This window comes from Leucopleurus acutus, assembly GCF_964270905.1.
Source record: "Leucopleurus acutus genome assembly, chromosome: 13".
Lineage (NCBI taxonomy): Eukaryota > Metazoa > Chordata > Mammalia > Artiodactyla > Delphinidae > Leucopleurus > Leucopleurus acutus.
The window spans coordinates 50,028,177-50,049,411 of NC_139155.1; the positions used below are offsets into that span (position 1 = coordinate 50,028,177).

The 21,235-nt window shown below is 39.4% G+C and overlaps 1 protein-coding gene across 9 annotated transcripts in view; it reads left to right on the plus strand.

Moving 5' to 3' along the window:
* OSBPL1A (oxysterol binding protein like 1A) overlaps positions 1-21,235 on the plus strand; it is a 210,731-nt gene that overhangs the window by 127,553 nt on the left and 61,943 nt on the right. For all 9 annotated transcript variants that reach the window (XM_082853217.1, XM_082853216.1, XM_082853215.1 and 6 more), the window contains one exon: positions 15,487-15,643. In XM_082853217.1, coding sequence (XP_082709343.1) covers positions 15,487-15,643 — 157 coding nt within the window. The remainder of the gene's footprint in view (positions 1-15,486; positions 15,644-21,235) is intronic.

Sequence of the window (21,235 nt, forward strand, 5' to 3'; positions counted from 1 at the left end):
TATCTTATACAGATACCTTTGATCCACATCACTTTCCTCTTCTAGAATTCTTTCTTGAACAGCCTCTATTTATGTTTATTCTCACGATTCCCCTGCAGCCGCTCTCGACTAAATCACCGCCGTCACGTACTCAGCTGCCTAACTGAGTGGTGCTCTCTCAGTTCGCATCTTTGTCGGCCTTTCACCAGCACTTGAAGTTGTTGACTCCTCCTTCCTTCCAAACACTTTCTTTGCGTGCTTTCCAGAGTGCCAGTCTCTTTTGATTTTACTTCTCAGTTCCCTTTGCTTGTCGTCTTGTATCCTTCTGACTTTAGATGTTAGCGTGTCTTGGGGTGCAGGCATTGTTTTCTACACTCACCCTTCAGATCCTTTGTACTCAGAGTGTGGTCTCAGGATCGGTAGCATCACCTTCACCTGGAAGCTTGTTGGAACTGCAGAGCCGCAGGCCCTGACTCAGACCTAGTGAATAAGAATTTGCATTTTTTCAAATCCGGAGGGGCTTCATATGGACATTAAAGCTTGAGCAGCTTGCCTTGCACGAGCTCATCTAGTCCCATGCCTGTGAATATTGTCCAAATTTTGCTAAGTCCAAAACTTTATGTCTCTAGACTCAGTCAGTCTTGCCCCCTGAATTTCAGACTCCTGTCTAACTGTCTACTTGGCACATTCACTTAAATATCTAATGAGATCTCCAAGGTGTCTTCGAATGTCCAGAAGAGAATTCTTGATTTCTGCTCACAAGCCTGCCCCTCCTGTGGTCCATACTTTGGTAGATGGAGGCTCTGTCTTTCAGTCCATCAACATTCACATTCAGTCCATCAACAAATTCCGTCAGCTCTACCTACAACATATAGCAGAGTCTGACCACTTCTCATCATTCCACTCCCACCACCCTGGCCCCCATCATCTCTCACCTGGTTTCTGACAGGGGCTTTCTGACTGGTCCCTCTGCTTGCACCCGCGTCTCCAGCAATATTTTAAATAACAGCATTCAGAGTGATCATTTCCAAACGTGAATCTGTTCATGTCAGTTCCCTGCATGGAACCCTCCAATGGCTTTGCTTCCTGGCTGGAATAAAAGCCAGAAGGCCTTGTTCTGGCCATCTGCCACCTTCTGAGATCTGCTCTGTCCTCCTCACTCACTTCCTTCCATCACTGGCCTCAATGCAAGTTCCTGGACTTGCTAAGCATGTTCTCTTCTAGGCCTTCACTTTCCTTCTGCCTGGAGCTCTCTAATCCCAAATGTCTACAGTGCTTACTCCCCCACTTCCTTCCTTTTTCTGCTCAGAAAGACCTTCACTGTATCATTTTCTATCCTTTTTCTCTTGCCTTTAAAAAACCCAAAAAACAACAACAAAAAAATACAGCATCTTTCACACATAATGTTCATTCATTTGTAGATCTTCTACAAGTAGAATATAAGCTCCTCAGTGAGAGAGGCATTTTGCTTAGTGCATGGATGCATCCCAGCCCCTACACTAGTGCTAGACAGACGGAGAAGGAGGCGCTCAATACATATTTATTGAACAAGTAAATGAATTAGCGTCACCAACTCATACGTAAGGAGTGTTACAGAAATTCAGAGGAGAGGCAGCTAACTGCTTGGGAAAGTTGGGGAGAGCATCACAGAATAAGTGATGCTTGAGGGGTGTTGTGAAGAGTCAGGAAGGAGTTCTCCAGACGGATAAGATGGTGGTCAGATATGCTTTGTGGAACAAGAAAACACATGCAAAGGTAGAGAAAAGTAGTTTTCAAAGGCATCATGAAAATGCACTGTGGCTGAGGCAGGGGTGAGCGTATTGGATGCTGAGAAATAGTGATGGGATGAAGCCAAGAAAGTAATTTAGGACCAGCTTGTAATGAGTCTTGTGAGAAGATTCTGCTGAAGATTTTTCATTTTAGCCTGTTAAGTGGTGGGCAGCTGACAAACGTGATTAAGTATACAGAGTGATGTCAGATTAGTATTGAATATTTTATAAAGTTTTTTTTTTAGTAAACATTGTGGAATTTTTATAATATTCTTGCATTATATTAAGAATTGGAAATTCAAAGAAAATAAGACATGGTCCCTACTTAGGAGTTTACATTCTATTAGCATATGAGTATTTTAGGAGTAAAGATTGATTTGAGGTCCTAGTGTCCTAGATGAGAGGTGACAGGAATTTCCATAAAAGCAACTTAAGTGAGAATGGGAAGTTTCAGTTCCTCCCTTTATTGCTTTAATGAATACATATCCTGACCTTTGTCCCTCAAGGAAGCCTGGTTGACTTTCTTGACTTGATGAAATCCCTGCTGTAGGCTCCCATGCATCACAGTCCCATAGCATTTCCTGTAGTTGAAGTTTTGTATGCTTATGTTTTTTGGTCAGCCTTGCCACTCAGCCAGACTGTAAATCCCTTAAGGAACTTTGCATCCCTAGCAACTTGCATAGACTTTGGCACCTGTTAGGAGTTCAGATATTTGAGTGAATAAAATTTGGGGATACATTTTAAAGGCTACGTTGACTGAACTTGAAGACCAGTTGGTTGTGGCAGATAATGATGTGCTGAGGATTTCCACCTATTTACTGAAAATACTCACTTTGGCCCAAAGCATCTCAAACTCCGTGTAGTGGAAACTGGACTTGTCATCCTGATCTGCCCCCTTGTATATGCCCTGTCTTGGCTAATGGCATCATCATCTACCCACCATGCAAACTACAGATGTGAAAGTCATCTCTTACCCCCTTTCCTCACACCCTCCCCATATCTAAGTATCTAGTTGTCTTCTTTTTTCTTCCTATTTTCTGCCCCAGTATTCACTGTCGGGGCCTTAGTTCAGCTTTTGAGCCCACAGGCTTTGTCTTCCCGCTTCTGGTCATTATCCCTGCCAGCCCATCTTCCACATCGCATATTGTCAGGTGTGGTGGGCAGAAAAATGGTCCCCCAAGGATACGTTTACCTGCTCATCCCAGTAACCTGTAACCTTTTTTTGGAAAAAAAGATCTTTGCAAATGGGATTAAGTTAAGGAATTTGAGGTGAGATCATCATGGATTATCTGGGTGGGACCTAAGTGCTGTCACAAGTATCCTTATAAGAGAAAGGTAGAGGGAGATTAGACCCACAGAGGAGAAGGCAATGTGAGGATGGAGGCAGAGATTAGAGTGATGTGGCCACAAGCCCAGGAAAGCTGGAAGCCACCAGAGGCAAGAGGCAGGGAATGGACTTTCGTTAGAGCCTTCAGAGGGATGGTGGTCCTGCAAACGCTTTGGTTTTCGTTCATTGAAACTGATTTTGGAGTTCTGGCCTCCAGAGTTATGAAAGACTACAATTTTGTTGTTTTAAGCCACCAAGTTATGCTAATTGTTACAGTGGCAATGGGACACTGATGTGTCAGAGTTATCTGTAAAGTGTAAAATGGATCTTATCACTCCCTGGCAAAACATCCAAAGACTCTCCATTACTACAGATTCAGTGTAAACTCTGTGATCTGACCCACGTTTAAGCTTCATCTCTGACGACCACATCTTTTCCCTCTGGCTACTCTCCTCTCTAGCTATGCCAGATATTCTTAGACACACACCTTGTTCTTTCAGGCGTGGGACTGTTGCTCTTCCCCTTACACCTGATATTCTCTTTTCCTGCCTTAAATTCTTAGTCATCATTACAGCTCAGATGTCATCTCTGCCTGGAAAGTTTGCCTGGAAACTTATCCTGGTTCCCCTGAGAGTGACTTCTTCACGTATTCCCACACTTTGTATAAACATATGTTTACTTGCACGTCTTCCACTAGATTGCACGTTGAATATTTGGAGGGCACCACCCATATCTCATTAATCTTTCTAAACTGGTTCAGCAACGAGCCCTTTCTTTGCCAGGTACATGGTAGGTATTTGGGAAGTGTTGATTTATTAAACTGAAGTCACATGAAAGAACCTTCTTTTATAACTGTGGATTATTCTATGACTGGTCTTTAGTTCTAGAATATTTTCTTTGTAGAGTGAATGCATAGGTGACCTTGAAAATGATTTTAAAGATGTCAACAGGACAAATTGGGAAGGTCTGGATTTAGTCACCCAAAATAGATACACGTAAGTTTTTCAGTAGCCCACACACAAATGTTTTGAATAATTCTTCATCCGCAGTTACATGTGCAGATTTTGCAAGTTGGGGAAAACCATAGTAGATTTAGTTGCTTGGGGAAAAGCCAGTACTTTTAAGAAACTGTCGTAATCAACACTGTACCATTTGGCCGACTGTGACCTTGCACCTCATTCAGGGAGGATATGTCTAGAATGTCTCTGACTCTTGTTGCTTGCTGCCACCATTCTGTTTCAAGCTTTTGTCACTTCCTCAGTAGGTTATTGTAGCAATCTCTTGGCAGCCCCTTCTGGACTCACCCGGATTTTCTGTTTACAGTTTATTTTAAATGTGGTAGGTTTCATTGATTTTCCTTCTGTGCTTCGTATTTACTACGTTATTTTTGAGTTTACAGGATTGTACATTAAAGCTAAATAAACATTTGGCGCTGATATTTTAAGCTTGGTTGCTTCGGGGTTACTTTGGACATTCTTAGAAGATGCCTAGTTCTTGGGAAACCATAAACAATGAAGGTATTAAATTGAGCGTGTGTGCCTTCTGACTATTTCCTGTTACCTTAAGTAACGGGGAGGGGCTATTTGGACATTATCCACAGTTCTTCCACATCTTGCTCCTTTGTACTATTTGTTCTCAAGTTAGTGTTCAGAGGTCATGTTAAAATACTTATCGGTATAACGTAAGAATTGTTGGCATGTTTATATCATTAATTTTATGACCTCTTCTTTCAGCCTTTTAATAGGAGAAACTCAAAAAAGTAGGATAAAGGTAATGATCCTCTTAATGCTGAAGTTTTTTTTACACCACTTTATTTGAGGTATGATTGACATACAAAAAGCTGTACACATTTAACTCATACAACTTGATGAGTAAAGTTTTAAAGCCATGTTAACCCAGTCACAGCCATTGGCTTCCAAGCTGTTTGGTTGAAAGGGGATAGTGTTCAATCTGAAATGTGTTCGAAATTATTTTAAGTCCCAGTGTGGACAGAGCTTTTAAGTTTCTGGGCCACCAGAGATCTGTGAACAAACTTTCTATTAATACCACTGTTTTAATCAGGCAAAGATTCTGTCTACCTTAAATGCTTGTACATAGGCTAGAGCATTTATCTTGTAAGATACAGTCTGTTTTTCAGAGTGTTGTTATGACACTTTTTATATAAAATATAATTAGTAATTAACCCACCTGAATCCTTTTTGGAAATAGATGGGAATAAACAAACCCACGAGTAAGTACAAACTAAGTATTCCATTTCCATGTATAGTCATTACATAGGGCTATACAGATTTTCCTGACTGCCCATTTAAAGTTCAGTGAATAATGTAAGGCTATTTTATAAATCCCTTACCCTGTTTTTCAGGGATGGATTGAAGCATCCTGAAAACTTTGTGTGGCTCTACTTAGTATAGAAACACAGATGTTCGAAGGGGAAACTGCAGTGAGAAATAAAAGGGAAAATGAAAGGCTAATTTTGTCTGAAATCTAGGTGTGGGCACTGCTAACATTTCTGCTGCTGTATTCAAAAACACATCTGTATAAAAATCCACCAATTTTTGTCCATGTCTGTGTGGCTTTCTTCCGTCACTGGCATTGAGATGAGAGATGACAGGACCAGAATATAGACCATGCATCCAGCATGATAGGTCTTTGGCATTGGCTTGACAGGTTTTTGGTTGCTTTTTTGTTTTGGGTTTTATTTGGATTTGATTTTATTGTGGTAAAATAAACATAACACCTATACCATTTTAACCATTTTTAAGCATGCGGTTCAGTGTCATTAAGTACATTTTTGTCCAACCAGCACTGCTGTCCATTGCCAGAACTTTTCCATCATCCCCAAATAAAACTGTACCCATTAAACAGTAACTTCCCCCCCCATTTGTTTGTTTTTGAAGCATGTACAGTACCTTTACTATTATAACCACCATATATAAGGTGTTAAGCACACTCTTTCCAATACTTTATGCTTTCCACTGAGGCATTAATGTATTGCCCAGAAACACTGAATGGTAGATAAGGTCTGGCCTATTTGATATTTGTATGTGCAGGCAAAATTGAAAAACCTGTTTTAAGATTGCATTATCACCTCAGCAGCACTAAGATCTATCACTTGAAAATTACTCTTATGAGCCAGGTACGCTCCATTGCTGGGTTGCCTCAGGCCAAACAACCAACAGGGAGGGAACCCAGCCCCACTCATCAGCAGATTAAAGTTTTACTGAGCTCTACCCACCAGAGCAACACCCAGCTCTACCCTCCACCAGTCCCTCCCATCAGGAAGCTTGCACAAGCCTCTAAGATAGCCTCATCCACCAGAGGGCAGACAGGAGAAGCAAGAAGAACAATTCTGCAGCCTGTGGAAGCAAAACCACATTCACAGAAAGATAGACAAAATGAAAAGGCAGAGGACTTTGTACCACATGAAGGAACAAGATAAAACCCCAGAGAAACAACTAAATGAAGTGGAGATAGGCAACCTTCCAGAAAAAGAATTCAGAATAATGATAGCGAAGATGATCCAGGACCTCGGAAAAACAATGGAGGCAAAGATTGAGAAGATGCAAGAATTGTTTAACAAAGACCTAGAAGAATTAAAGAATGAACACCTAGAAGAAGTAAAGAACAAATAGATGAACAATACAATAACTGAAATGAAAAATACACTAGAAGGAATCAATAGAAAAACTGAGGCAGAAGAACGGATAAGTGACCTGGAAGACAGAATGGTGGAATTCACTGCCACGGAAAAGAATAAAGAAAAAAGCATGAAAAGAAATGAAGATGGCCTAAGAGACCTCTGGGACAACATTAAACGCAACAACATTCACATTATAGGGGTCCCAGAAGGAGAAGAGAGAGAGAAAGGACCTGAGAAAATATCTGAAGAGATTATAGTTGAAAATTTCCCTAACATGGGAGAGGAAATAGCCACCCAAGTCCAGGACGTGCAGAGTCCCAGGCAGGATAAACCCAAGGAGAAACATGCTGAGACACATAGTAATCAAACTGACAAAAATTAAAGACAAAGGAAAATTACTGAAAGCAACAAGGGAAAAACGACAAATAACATACAATGGAACTCCCATAAGGTTAGCAGCTGATTTCTCAGCAGAAACTCTACAAGCCAGAAGGGAGTGGCATGATATATTTAAAGTGATGAAAGGGAAGAACCTACAACCAAGATTACTCTACCAGGCAAGGATCTCATTCAGATTCGATGGAGAAATCAAAAGCTTTACAGACAAGCAAAAGCTAAGACAATTCAGCACCACCAGACCAGCTCTACAACTAATGCTAAAGGAACTTCTCTAAGTGGGAAACACAAGAGAAGAAAAGGAGCTATGAAAACAAATGCAAAACAATTAAGAAAATGGTCATAGGAACATACATATTGATAATTATCTTAAACGTGAATGGATTAAATGCTCCAACCAAAAGACACAGGCTCACTGAATGGATACAAAAACAAGACCCGTATATATGCTGTCTACAGGAGACCCACTTCAGGGGCACATACAGACTGAAAGTGAGGGGATGGAAAAAGATATTCCATGCAAATGGAAATCAAAAGAAAGCTGGAGTAGCAATACTCATATCAGATAAAATAGACTTTAAAATAAAGAATGTTATAAGACACAAGGAAGGACACTACATAATGATCAAGGGATCAATCCAAGAAGAAGATATAACAACTATATATGCACCCAACATAGGAGCACCTCAATACATAAGACAACTGCTAACAGCTCTAAAAGAGGAAATCAACAGTAACACAATAATAGTGGGGGACTTTAACACCTCACTTAAACCAATGGGCACATCATCCAGACAGAAAATTAATAAGGAAGCACAAGCTTTAAATGACACAACAGACCAGATAGATTTAATTGATATTTATAGGACATTCCATCCAAAAACAGCAGATTACACTTTCTTCTAAAGTGCACATGGAACGTTCTCCAGGATAGATCACATCTTGGGCCAAAAATCAAGCCTCAGTAAATATAAGAAAATTGAAATCATATCAAGCATCTTTTCCAACAACAATGCTATGAGATTAGAAATCCATTACAAGGAAAAAAACGTAAAAAACACAAACACATGGAGGCTAAACAGTATGCTACTAAATAACCAAGAAATCACTGAAGAAATCAAAGAGGAAATCAAAAAATACCTAGAGACAAATGACAACAAAAACATGATCCAAAACCTATGGGATGCAGCAAAAGCAGTTCTAAGAGGGAAGTTTATAGCAATACAGTCCTACCTCAAGAAACAAGAAAAATCTCAAACAATCTAACCTTACACCTAAAGGAACTAGAGAAAGAAGAACAAACAAAACCCTAAGTTAGTAGCAGGAAAGAAATCATAAAGACCAGAACAGAAATAGGTGAAATAGAAACAAAGAAAACAACAGCGAAGATCAATAAAACTAAAAACTGGTTCTTTGAGAAGATAAACAGAATTGATGAACTTTTAGCGAGACTCATCAAGAAAAAGAGGGAGAGGACTCAAATCAATAAAATTAGAAATGAAAAAGGAGAAGTTACAATGGACACTGCAGAAATACAAAGCATCATAAGAGACTACTACAGGCAACTCTATGCCAATAAAATGGACAACCTGGAAGACATGGACAAATTCTTAGAAAGGTATAAACTTCCAAGACTGAACCAGGAAGAAATAGAAAATATGAACAGACCAACCCCAGGTAATGAAATTGAAACTGTGATTAAAAATCTTCCAACAAACAAAAGTCCAGGACCAGACGGCTTCACAGGTGAATTCTACCGAACATTTAGAGAAGAGCTAACACCCATCCTTCTGAAACTCTTCCAAATAATTGCAGAGGAAGGAACACTCCCAAACCCATTCTATGAGGCCACCATCACCCTGATACCAAAACCAGACAGAGATACTACAAAAAAAAGAAAATTACAGACCAGTATCAGTGATGAATGTAGATGCAACAAAATACTAGCAAACAGGATCCAACAACACATTAAAAGGATCATACACTATGGTCAAGTGGGATTTATCCCAGGGATGCAAGGATTCTTCAGTATATGCAAATCAATCAATGTGATACATCATATTAACAAATTGAAGAATAGAAACCATTATGATCATCTCAGTAGATGCAGGAAAAGCTTTTGACCAAATTCACCATCCATTTATGATAAAAACTCTCCAGAAAGTGGACGGAGAGGGAACCTACCTCAACATAATAAAGGCCATATATGACAAACCCACAGAAAACATCATTCTCAATGATGAAAAATTGAAAGCATTTCCTCTAAGATCACGAACAAGACAAGGATGTCCACTCTCGCCACTATTATTCAACGTAATTTTGGAAGTCCTAGCCACGGCAATCAGAGAAGAAAAAGAAATAAAAGGAATCCAAATTGGACAAGAAGTCAAACTGTCACTGTTTGCAGATGACATGGTACTATACATAGAGAATTCTGAAGATGCCATCAGAAAACTATTAGAGCTAATCAATAAATTTAGTAAAGTTGCAGGATACAAAATTAATGCACAGAAACCTCTTATATTCCTGTACACTAACAACGAAAGGTCAGAAAGAGAAATTAAGGAAACAATCCCATTCACCGTTGCAACAAAAAGAATAAAATACCTAGGAATAAACCTATCTAAGGAGGTAAAAGTTCTGTACTCAGAAAACTATAAGACACTGATGAAGAAATCAAAGATGACACAAACAGATGGAGAGATATACCATGTTCTTGGATTGGAAGAATCAATATCATGACAATGACTATACTACCCAAAGCAATCTACAGGTTCAATGCAATCCCTATCAAATTTCCAATGGCATTTATTACAGAAGTAGAACAAAAAATCTTAAAATTTGTATGGAGACACAGAAGACCCTGAATAGCCAAAGCAGTCTTGGGTGAAAAAAACAGAACTGGAGGAATCAGACTCCCTGACTTCAGACTATACTACAAAGCTACAGTAATCAAGATAATATGGTACTGGCACAGAAACAGAAATATAGATCAATGGAACAGGATAGAAAGCCCAGAGATAAACCCACGCACCTGCAGTCAACTTATCTATGACAAAGGAGGCAAGGATATACAATGGAGAAAAGACAGTCTCTTCAATAAGTGGTGCTGGGAAAACTGGACAGCTACATTTTAAAGAATGAAGTTAGAACACTCCCTAATACCAAACACAAAAATAAACTCAAAATAGATTACAGACCTAAATGTAAGGCTGGATGCTATAAAACTCTTAGAGGAAAACATAGGAAGAACACTCTTTTACATAAATCACAGCAAGATCTTTTTGATCCACCTTGTAGAGTAATGGAAATAAAAACAAATGGGACCTAATGAAACCTAAAAGCTTTTGCAAAGCAAAGGAAACTACAAACAAGATGATAAGACAACCCTCAGAATGGGAGAAAATATTTGCAAACGAATCAATGGACAAAGGATTAATCTCCAAAATATATAAACAGCCCATGCAGCTCAATATTAAAAAACAACCCAATCCAAAAATGGGCAGGAGACCTAAATAGACATTTCTCCAAAGAAGACATACAGATGGCCAAGAAACACATGAAAAGCTGTTCAGCATCACTAATTATTAGAGAAATGCAAATCAAAACTACAATGAGGTATCACCTCACACCAGTTAGAATGGGCATCATCAAAAAATCTACAAACAGTAAATGCTGGAGAGGGTGTTTAGGAAAGGGAACCCTCTTGCGCTCTTGGTGGGAATGTAAATTGATACAGCCACTATGGAGAACAGTATGGAGGTTCCTTAAAAAACTAAAAATAGAATTACTATATGACCCAGCAATCCTGCTAATGGGCATATACCCAGAGAAAACATGCACCCCATTGTTCACTGCAGCACTATTTACAATTGCCAGGTCATGGAAGCAACCTAAATTTCCATCGACAGACAAATGGGTAAAGAAGATGTGTTACACTTATACAAAATGGAATATTACTCAGCCATAAAAAGGAATAAAATTGGGCCATTTGGAGAGATGTGGATGGATCTGGAGACTGTCATACAGAGTGAAGTAAGTCAGAAAGAGAAAAAGAGATATCGTAAATTAATGCATATATGGGGAACCTAGAAACAATGGTACAGATGAACTGGTTTGCAGGGTAGAAATAGAGACACAGATGTGGAGAAATAGAGACACAGATGTAGAGACACAGATGTACAGACACCAAGGGGGGAAAGTGGTGGGGGGCAGTGGTGGGATGAGTTGGGAGATTGGGATTGACATGTATTCATTAATATGTATAAAATAGATAACTAATAAGAACCTGCTGTATAAAAAATAAAATTCAAAAAAAAATTACATGGTCAGGCCTCACCTTAATCAGTAAGCCTCCACAGGGACTATGCTTTGCTACTTAGGTAAACACGTTAGAATTTAAATATATCTGGACCCGTGGGTCTCCAAATGAAATGATCCTCTGCTGGAGGCGTATTGGCGTGACTCATGCATTGGAGGCATAGAAGTTAAGGATGGCTCCTTATTGCCCACAAAGTAAGTCCAAGCTATGTCTCACTGTATACATAGTACTAGAAGTAACTGAGCTTTTGTTCTTAATCAACAAGTTCGTTTTTATCTCGAGGACACTGTAAATCATGTCACTGATCGTGTTTCCTCCTTTGCCTCTGAAGCTAGAATGCTCAGAGATGAGCTGACGATTTGCCTCTAGCGGGTGAAAGAACTTTACGGCATGGAATGGGATACTACCTCATTCCCGCTTCATTTTATACCCTCTTTTCCCACTGCCTGCCGTTGATCTTTATTCATCCTGAGTAGTCAGCTTCATGACTGATTCATAGCTTCATTTCCCCCCAGCCGCCCTGTCACCACTCCTTTCTCGCGTCTTCTCCTCCCACCTTACTGAATGCTCCTTCTTTCCTCCCTGCCTTGCATCATGCCGCTCCCTTATGCCTGGAACAGCTCCTCTATTGTAACTCCCTCCTCCACCCCCAGTCTTACTGCTTGTCAACTTAGCTCAGCCGTCAGTCACAATCATCTCTGGGTACCCAGTCCTTCACTGTGTGAAACTGGCTGTTCCCTCCTGTGTGGCCCACTGCCCCCATCCAGACTTACGCTACTGCACCAGGAGTAATTCACTGAACTCATGTTTTCACAAAACAGTCTACCTCTGCTCGACCATGGACAGGGACCACATCTCACTGTTCTTTGAATCACCCACCATGCCTTGCACCAAATAAAGGAGGGGAAGAATGAAGTAAGCAGTATAAGATGTGGTGGACGAGTCATGATAAGAATTAAAAAATGATCATTGGACTAACTTTGCAGTATGGCGGTAATTGGTGATCTTCGCTAGAGCCCTTCAGGGCAAGGGTGGGCATAGCCTGATTATATTAGAGGGGGAAGGAGGTTGGGAGCAAGGTAGAGAGAAATAAGGATTGGGGGGAGGGGAGAGGTGGATGAACAGGGTGAGAGAGACTAGGAGAGGGGGCAGAGAGGAAGTCAAGTTGCTACCCTTGGGGTGGAGGGGAGGGGAGGGGAATGATAAGGGTCTGTACTGCCACCTGATAGCGTGTCCCTAGGGGTAAGCACAGCGCTCCTATGATTGGATGAAGGTAGTAGGTCTTCAGCTTGTGTTCAGTAAGTTTAAATCTTGTTCTGAGTAAAGTCTTTGCTTCATAGAAGTTCTTACTGCCTTACCTCTTGTTTGGTGTTTATTGTATATCTGCTTTTTGTTAAGAATTTTCTTTGGAAATGGATTAGTCCCCGTCTTATGATTTGTATCCCTTAAATAGCAAACACAGTATCCTGTGCAGAGTGATGTTTAATAAATGCTTGAGTGCTTGAGGTTTTTTGCTTCAGTGCATTTTGGTTTTCATGACATCTAAATTATAAAGTAATAATGCATCTTGATTAATACTAACCAATGCAGACAGGGTTATTTTGTTTGGCTCTTTAAATTCTTAATTTTTTCATATGAAACAAACTTAAAAATGTGAAAGTGAAAAAATCACCCGATCTTCCCCCCAAGACCACTGTCACCCTCTTTGGTTCAGGTTGTGCTCATGCCGCTTCCTCTGAACAACTCTTCCCTCACCTCCACCTGAGCACCATTCTCATTGTTTTGAGATTTACCTGTTGTTCCACTGTAAGCAGATAAGGTAGGGGGTCCCCAAAGAAAACGAACCAGGCGTGGCTTTCTTGACATAAGAGAAGCCATTTTTAGCCTAAACCATTTTGTGATCTAAGCCTGGCCACAGTGCTTGCCCTTGAACAGGTCTCAGTAATTAATGATCTTGAGGGAACAAAATAATGCAGGAACAAACAGGACTCTTACCAGGCAAGAGAAGTTGCAGTAGCAAAGATAATAAATCAGTTGTAAAGACTCCCAGATCTGTTTTCAGTGGTAAAGATTAGCCTGAAACACTTTCTTGAGCTGTTTTACAGAATTCAAATGACGCTCCTCTTGAGCCTGCAACCAACCACCAGATCAACTGTTGACCTTTTCTGACCCTCATGACTTCAATCAGCTAAAGCTTGGACTCTGTCAACCTTTGCCTCAATTCTCTTTTGAATTCTCCTCTGCTCAAAACCCCTTCATGAATATGCATATACTGCCCAGGCCCATTCATGAATATGCATGCACCCTTAGTGTAAAACTTCCCCGGTTTGCTGTTGGGGAGACACTGCCTTGGGAAAGATCCCCGGTGTTCTCCTTATTTCCTGCAAGTAATAAATCCTTCTTTCTCCCACTCTTTGGTATCCTGATTATTTTGTCTTATCACTCTGTTAAAAGTATTTTTCTATTTTATTTGCTTTTGTAATTGTGATTTTAGCAGCTGTGTATTTCATCTAATGGATGACAGTCCCCTGTTACTGGCTTTGCAGGTTGTCTTCACTTTTGGGGGTTTTTTTGGAATTTTGGAATTTATTTTTTTATACAGCAGGTTCTTATTAGTTATCCATTTTATACATATTAGTGTATATATGTCAATCCCAATCTCCCAAGTCTTCAGTTGTTTTTCATAAAATATTGTCACTGCCTGCCAAAATTGACAATGAAAAATAAATATTGCTTTAAACTTATTATTAAAATATCTCTTTCTTTGCTATATGGTATATGTCACAACAAAGCTATATTTTCAATTTTGGTAAAGTTATATTTACAGAATATAAAAATAACTTCCGTAGCATTGAGTCTTTTCTGCAGGTAACTTACACCATTTAGACAGTCCAGAGTTCAAGGTGTGTTGTCCAACCTGCAGTGGTACTTGTCCAGCAGTTGTTACTCGTGAACCTAATGTGATAAAAATAAGAGCCCATGATTTTGGCTGAATTATAGAATGCAGTCGGGGGAAAAGAAGTACTAAATAATTTTATTTCCTGAACATCTTAGCTATAATACACACTAAGCAGATGGTTGAAACTTTTATTTAAGGGAGGTTACTTGAATGGGTGTGAGTGCTTCCCTAGAGCAGAGGACGGTTGCCTGTATGGTCATCTGCTTACGGAAAGTTAGACGTTACCTGGAATTTACATTTTAATAAAAGCATAGGCATCATTTAAAGTTTTCTAGAGATTGGATGGCTGCTACTGTGAATTGAAATAGGTAGAGCGTTAAACAAGTAAGCGGGCATACTTCTTAACCCCGTAGTCCTTCCTCGCCATCACCAAAGCACCCTGGAGATGCTGAAAGGAGATGAAGGATGTGAGTGTGCCTGAAAACTGTAGCGTATTGTACGCAGATAAGTTGTCCTTTTATTCCCAAACAGACCGATGGCTCCACGCTGAATGCATAGGCAGTTGGGAATGTGGCATTTACATCCTAAAAACACCCGCCTGATAATTAGATTTTATATGGCCACTTCAGACTTCAGCTTTTGAGAATTTAAATAATATAATATCAGAAGAAGTGTTTTTTAAAGTAGTTAAAAATTACCTTTGCTTTGGTGTCTGTAGTATCAGATGTAATTTATGCTTCCCCCAAGTACAGCCACGGTAGCTTTTTCTTTATACATGAGTTTAAAAAATTGATTGTGTTTTTAAAGTTATGCTTAAGGTGCTTTGAAAGGGAAGATAAAAGTAGAAATTTTTTCAGGGGGAAAACCACTGAATATAATTTCTTAAAGAATTAGGTAATCCCTGGACGTCTCTTTTAGTGTATACAATCTAACAGTTGTAAGTTTATATAATCCTATATCTGTTTCCTAAATCCACTTTAGCCTTATTGGGTGCAGGTTCTCTGAAATCCCTGAGGAGGAGTTAACAGATGGATTGTTGAAGGACAAAGTAGGCTGCTTAAGTTTCAAAGCCTGATGCGTTAAGGGAGAGATCCATTGTTACGGAAGCCTCACACCAAAGTTCAGTTCATTGACTGTGAACCTGCTCTGCCACAGATTCCGAGTCCGAACGGTCCCTGAGTAGATTGGAAGCAGTGACTGCGCACTGCTTTGAAGAGGAAGGAGAGCACCTGAGGAGTAGAAAGCACAGAATGTCCGAAGGAAAAGACTGTGGTGGTGGAGATGCTCTCTCCAATGGCATCAAAAAACACAGGTAGGATGGCCTTTAACAGTGAACGTTGCTGCCTTTTTATTATCAAGTGCATTTGCTTTTGTAAAGAAAAGTATGCGTTCTCTTCGTTTTTGCTGCTTCTCTCTATTGAATATTTATATTGCTCCATCACCTCAAGCAAAGGATTTAGCTTAAGTACTTTGTCCATTACAAGAAGAACATCATCTGTAATTGTAGGAACTAAGCACAAAACTTGGTGTTAGATACCATGGTTTTAGGGGAACGTAAATCCTTCAGCTGGCGATGTAGAAAGGCTCTTCAGAAGTGCCTATTGAAAGTGATGCTGGGTTCTTCTTTTCAGCATACATCTTTTATGACTCTGCCTCCCAATGCTATTTTAGTTTCTAGTCATTTGATCTTCTTGTTGGTTTTATTGAGAATGGATGGTAATATTGCCTGCTTGTTGATACAGTTTAGTTACATTTACACAAAGACTTTTATTAAGACCCAGGGTTTGTTGAACATAGCCATTTTGTACTGTCTAATAACATTAGTATTTTTTTATTTGCTTGATGATTTAGTCCTAGAGATTGTCCCAGATTAATGAGATGTCACAGACACTAGAGTTCTCTGGTTTCACACAAGTTTACAGACACAGTGCCATATGTGCATGCTGGTATTCATAGGGTACAATATTTTATCAAATCATCAGTGGAGAATAAATCCTGTTGTCATTGTAAAGAGCACTTTTGGGATAAGTAGTTATTAACCATTAATTTCTACAGAATGGTTTTTTATTTAATATTTGTAGATTTGTGTAGCTCTAACCCCATTTCTGTACCACGAATCTGGCTACAATTGGTCTCAACTATTGTCCTACTGAAAATTGTACATATCACTTCTGAAGTATATGTATCACCCCTTGTTAACACAAAATGTTTCACTTTGTACTTATTTTGAAAAGATCAGTGAATTTTAGGTAACTAGCTCAAACCAGCGTTTTCTTCTCTTTGGTTAGAGGGTATCTTCTAAATGTGCTCGTTGATGGCTATCTTTTGATGGAGTTTACCATTGCAGATTATGTGGCGAGCTGTGAGGGCCCTTCCTCTCTTCTGTAGTTACTGTCAGCTCCTTTATGGTCAGGGGCTAAGTTCTGTGCAGGGCATACGGTACCGAACAGGAAACCTGTCAGGTCTCCCAATGTCTAAAAAGAAGATAGCCTTTAACCATTCAACACATACCTCGTTACAGTCTAATGAGAACACATGTGACATATGTTTGGAATGTTCAAAGATGCATAGAACCGTTAAGGTATCTGAAGGAACGCCATGCTTCATAGATGCTGTTATAGCCTATGGCTGAGGAGGATTTCTCAGCTTTTAAGGCCCAGGAGCCCTTTTGTGTGTGTGCTGTAATGCATCATAGGAGGAGTTAGTTTGCATCTGACAGAAATTTATTATACTATATTCATACATTCTGTGTTCCCTTTTAATTAGTCAAACCCAGAATGGCACAGATGTGAAAGTTAAGATGGAACCGTTCAAAATTTGGAATGAGGATAGGTCACTAAGAAAAACCACAATGCAACTAGATAGTGACATAACCAGAAAAGTTAAACTGATGTACAAGATGCAACTTATGAAACCTATAAATGTAATAAAATATTCTTTAGCTATTTAAAAGTGGATAATTTAGGAAATTGTCAGCATTCAAATATGTAGAAAAACAGAACAGTTTCCTATTTTAAAAAATAGGCATTATAGGAGGTTTTTTTTAAGCCTTTTTGTTTTTTCATAAAGCTCTTCTCTACACAAATAAACAGGGCATATGCCACATAAAATTTAAAAGTTTCATTTTGGGATAGGAGAACAGGTAGAGTATTCAATGTTATCAGGTCCCTCTTTCCTGCGCCCTAAGTTGCACTGTAAGTAATCTGTGATTATAATGGGCAATTATTATATTAACATTAAGAGTAATTTGAATTAACAGTAATTTTGGTGATATTTTAGAAAAGCAAATGTGTGTTGCATGGCCTGAAGTGATCATGAAATTTATTTGAGGCCTTCTGTTTTACCTTTAAAAGTCGTGTGAAATTTGTATTTGACCTTGTCATATGTTTCTGTTTTCTTGAATATTGAAAAATAATTTACTCACCACTTACTTACCTTTTCCATAAAAATCTTACCTTTCTCCCTCATCCCACATCACCACCTATCCTTGGGATATACACACTTAAATTTGGGGAGATGGGAAGAATATGGATTATAAAATTTAAAAGAGAGAAATGCGTATTTTATTTTATTTTTTTATTGAAGCAGAGTTGATTTACAATGTTGTGGCAGTCTCTGCTGTACAGCAAAGTGACTCAGTTATACACATACAGACATTCTTTTGTTATATTCTTTTCCATTATGGTTTATCACAGGATATTGAATATAGTTCCCTGTGCTGTACATGAGAATCTTGTTGTTTATCATTTCTAAAGATATAATAGTTTGCACCTACCAACTCCAAACTCCCAGTCCATCCCGCTCTCTCCCCCTCCTCCTTGGCAACCACAAGTCTGTTCTCTATGTCCGTGATTCTTTTTCTGTTTTGTAGACAGGTTCATTTGTGCCATATTTTAGATTCCACATGTAAGTGATATCATATGGTATTTGTCTTTCTCGTTCTTACTTCGCTTAGTATGATAATCTCTAGTTGCATCCATGTCACTGCAAATGGCATTATTTCGTTCTTCTTTATGGCTGAGCAGTATTCCATTGTGTATATATACCACATCCTCTTTATCCATTCATCTCTTGATGGACATTTAGGTTGTTTCCATGTTTTGGCTATTGTGAACAGTGCTGCTGTGAACATAGGGGTGCACGTATCTTTTTGAATTATAGTTTTGTCCAGGTATATTCCCAGGAATGCGATTGCTGGATCATATGGTAATTCTATTTTTAGTTTTCTGAGGAACTTCCATGCTGTTTTCCATAGTGGCTGCACCAACTTACTTTCCCACCAACTGTGTAGGAGGGTTCCCTTTTCTCCACACCCTCTCCAGGATTTGTTATTCGTAGACTTTTTAACGATGGCCATTCTGACTGCTCTGAGGTGGTACCTCATCTTCGTTTTGATTTGCACAAGAAATGCAATTTTAAAACGGGAAAAGAGAAGCCTTACAAGTTATAGTTCCTATGGAAAATATTAAATCATGGCTTAACTAATTTGCTGACAAGATAGAGCTAGGGTTTTCAACCATTGTTGTTTTTTTAGCCGTGGAACCATTCGTGCAACGGAAGTTTAGTATGGAAACTATTAAAACCTCACCCACCCTCAGAGACTGATGAGGGTCCCATAGAGAAGGTGTGTCCCCTCCTCCCCAGTCTCCCACTGCAGTTGGAATCACCATATCTATTTCATGTCCTTAGCCAACAAAAGTGTTTAAGCTTTACTTTCTGCAGTATGTATTATGGAGCAGCAGGTTTCCCCCAGGCTCTGTTTCTGTTCCTGTTGAATGTGTCAGCACAAGAGTACCTAGGAGAGTGCCTGCCACATGGGAAACACTCAGTAGAAATGACCTCTTTTAACTCTGCTTACTCTCTTTCTCCTCAAAAATGATTTGATTTGCTCTAAAGAACCTCTGCCCTCTTGTTTCCTTTTCTACCCCATTATCATAGGGTGACATCATGGGGTGCAGTTTGAAAAATCTCTGACCCAGAGAATCATAAGCTATAATGTCATATTAATTTAATATAAAACCAACTATGCCAGACTAATTGAGTTTATTTGTATCATAATTAAAATACAGATATTATGGATCTTTAATCCATCCTATGTGATAATTACCAACAAAATAATTCTTCTGTTAACGAACTAGGTAAATTAAGTCATCTCTTAAATAAAAGTTTGGGCTAAGGGAACTGAGTTCTCTTCTCACTCTGAAAATCTTGTAATTGCTAACTGAAATCTTGAAAAAATGGTTTTTCTACCTTACTGAAGTTCAGAAAACTTCTGCAATGTCTTTTAATATGATGAGACCTAGGAAAAAAGTGTTTTATGTTTTTCATTCACTCTGAGTTATTGATGTGCCGTGTACTCTGCTGGCCAATGACCTTTACTGTGGTGCTGTACATGTCTTTGGGCTTTTAGGTTAGTCGTAGAGAAATATCAATAGAAGGCATTAGGATTTTATTTAAGACCGAGAACCAGAAACACTGCAGAGGTAGAGAATATACAGAATAAATGCGCCATTCTGTTGGCACGTCTTTCTTTTTTTTTCTGGAAAATACATTCAGTTGCTTTGTGGAACGTTAGCCTTTACCATACTGGTCAGGTTTATGTTGACAGGGCTTCTTGTCATCTCGGTGCTCTGTATTCCATAGGATCGGTTCTCTACCCTTGGACCTAATTTATTACATTTATCCTGAGCTCTCATCTTTTAACTCTTTAGCAGTTTGACCCAAGTTGTAATTGGGGAAGATGTTGATATTTATCTCATCTGGACGTATCCTGTATCAATAAAAGATACTCGTGTAGAACAGATTAGTCGGAATCTGAAATGTTGGAGCCATGCTATGATTCTATAAATTGTATTCCCAATATTAATAGATTAAAAGGGAAAAAGCATATGATCATCCTAAGAGATAAAGAAAAAACATTCAATGAATTTAAACAGTCACTCCTGATTAATATAAATGTCTTAGCAAATCACAAATAGAAGAGAACCTCTTTAATCTGGTTAAAAGTTGCAACAAATAGGGCTTCCCTGGTGGCACAGTGGTTGAGAGTCCGCCTGCCGAAGCAGGGGACACGGGTTCGTGCCCCGGTCCGGGAGGATCCCACATGCTGCGGAGCGGCTGGGCCCGTGAGCCATGGCTGCTGAGCCTGCGCGTCCGGAGCCTGTGCTCCGCAACGGGAGAGGCCACAACAGTGAGAGGCCCGCATTGCAACAAGTAAATACTTGATAATGAGATATTAAAAACAGCTCTTCTACTGTCATGAATAAGACAAGGATGCTTGCCATCATCTTTTCTATTCATCATTGTTTGGAGGCCATACGCAGAGACATAACACACCCCTGAAATTTAGAAATAAAGCCGTAGATGTTTACAGACAAATTATTATAGTTAGAAAGTTTGGCAAGGTTGCTTTTATATAAAATCAGCTAATTACATTCCTATGCACCATCAACGGACAGAAACTGCGATTAAAACTAGGGGGGAGGGCTTCCCTGGTGGCGCAGTGGTTGAGAGTCCGCCTGCCGATACAGGGGACACGGGTTCGTGCCCCGGTCCGGGAAGATCCCACATGCCACGGAGTGGCTGGACCCGTGAGCCATGGCCGCAGAGGCTGCGCGTCTGGAGCCTGTGCTCCGCAACGGGAGAGGCCACAACAGTGAGAGGCCCGCGTACCGCAAAAAAAAAAAAAACAACACAAAACTAGGGGGGAAAGATTTTAGGATAGCTATTAAAAAGTCACTTACCTAGGAATAAATCTTAGCCAAAAAAGTGTAACAATAAAACTTACTGAAAGATATAACACTTATCAAGAAGGAAGAGTGTCATAAATATGATTTGCCAAATTGATCTGTAGACTTGGTGTACTTTTAATTAAAATTGCAAGTCCTTTTCCTTGGAAGTTGAA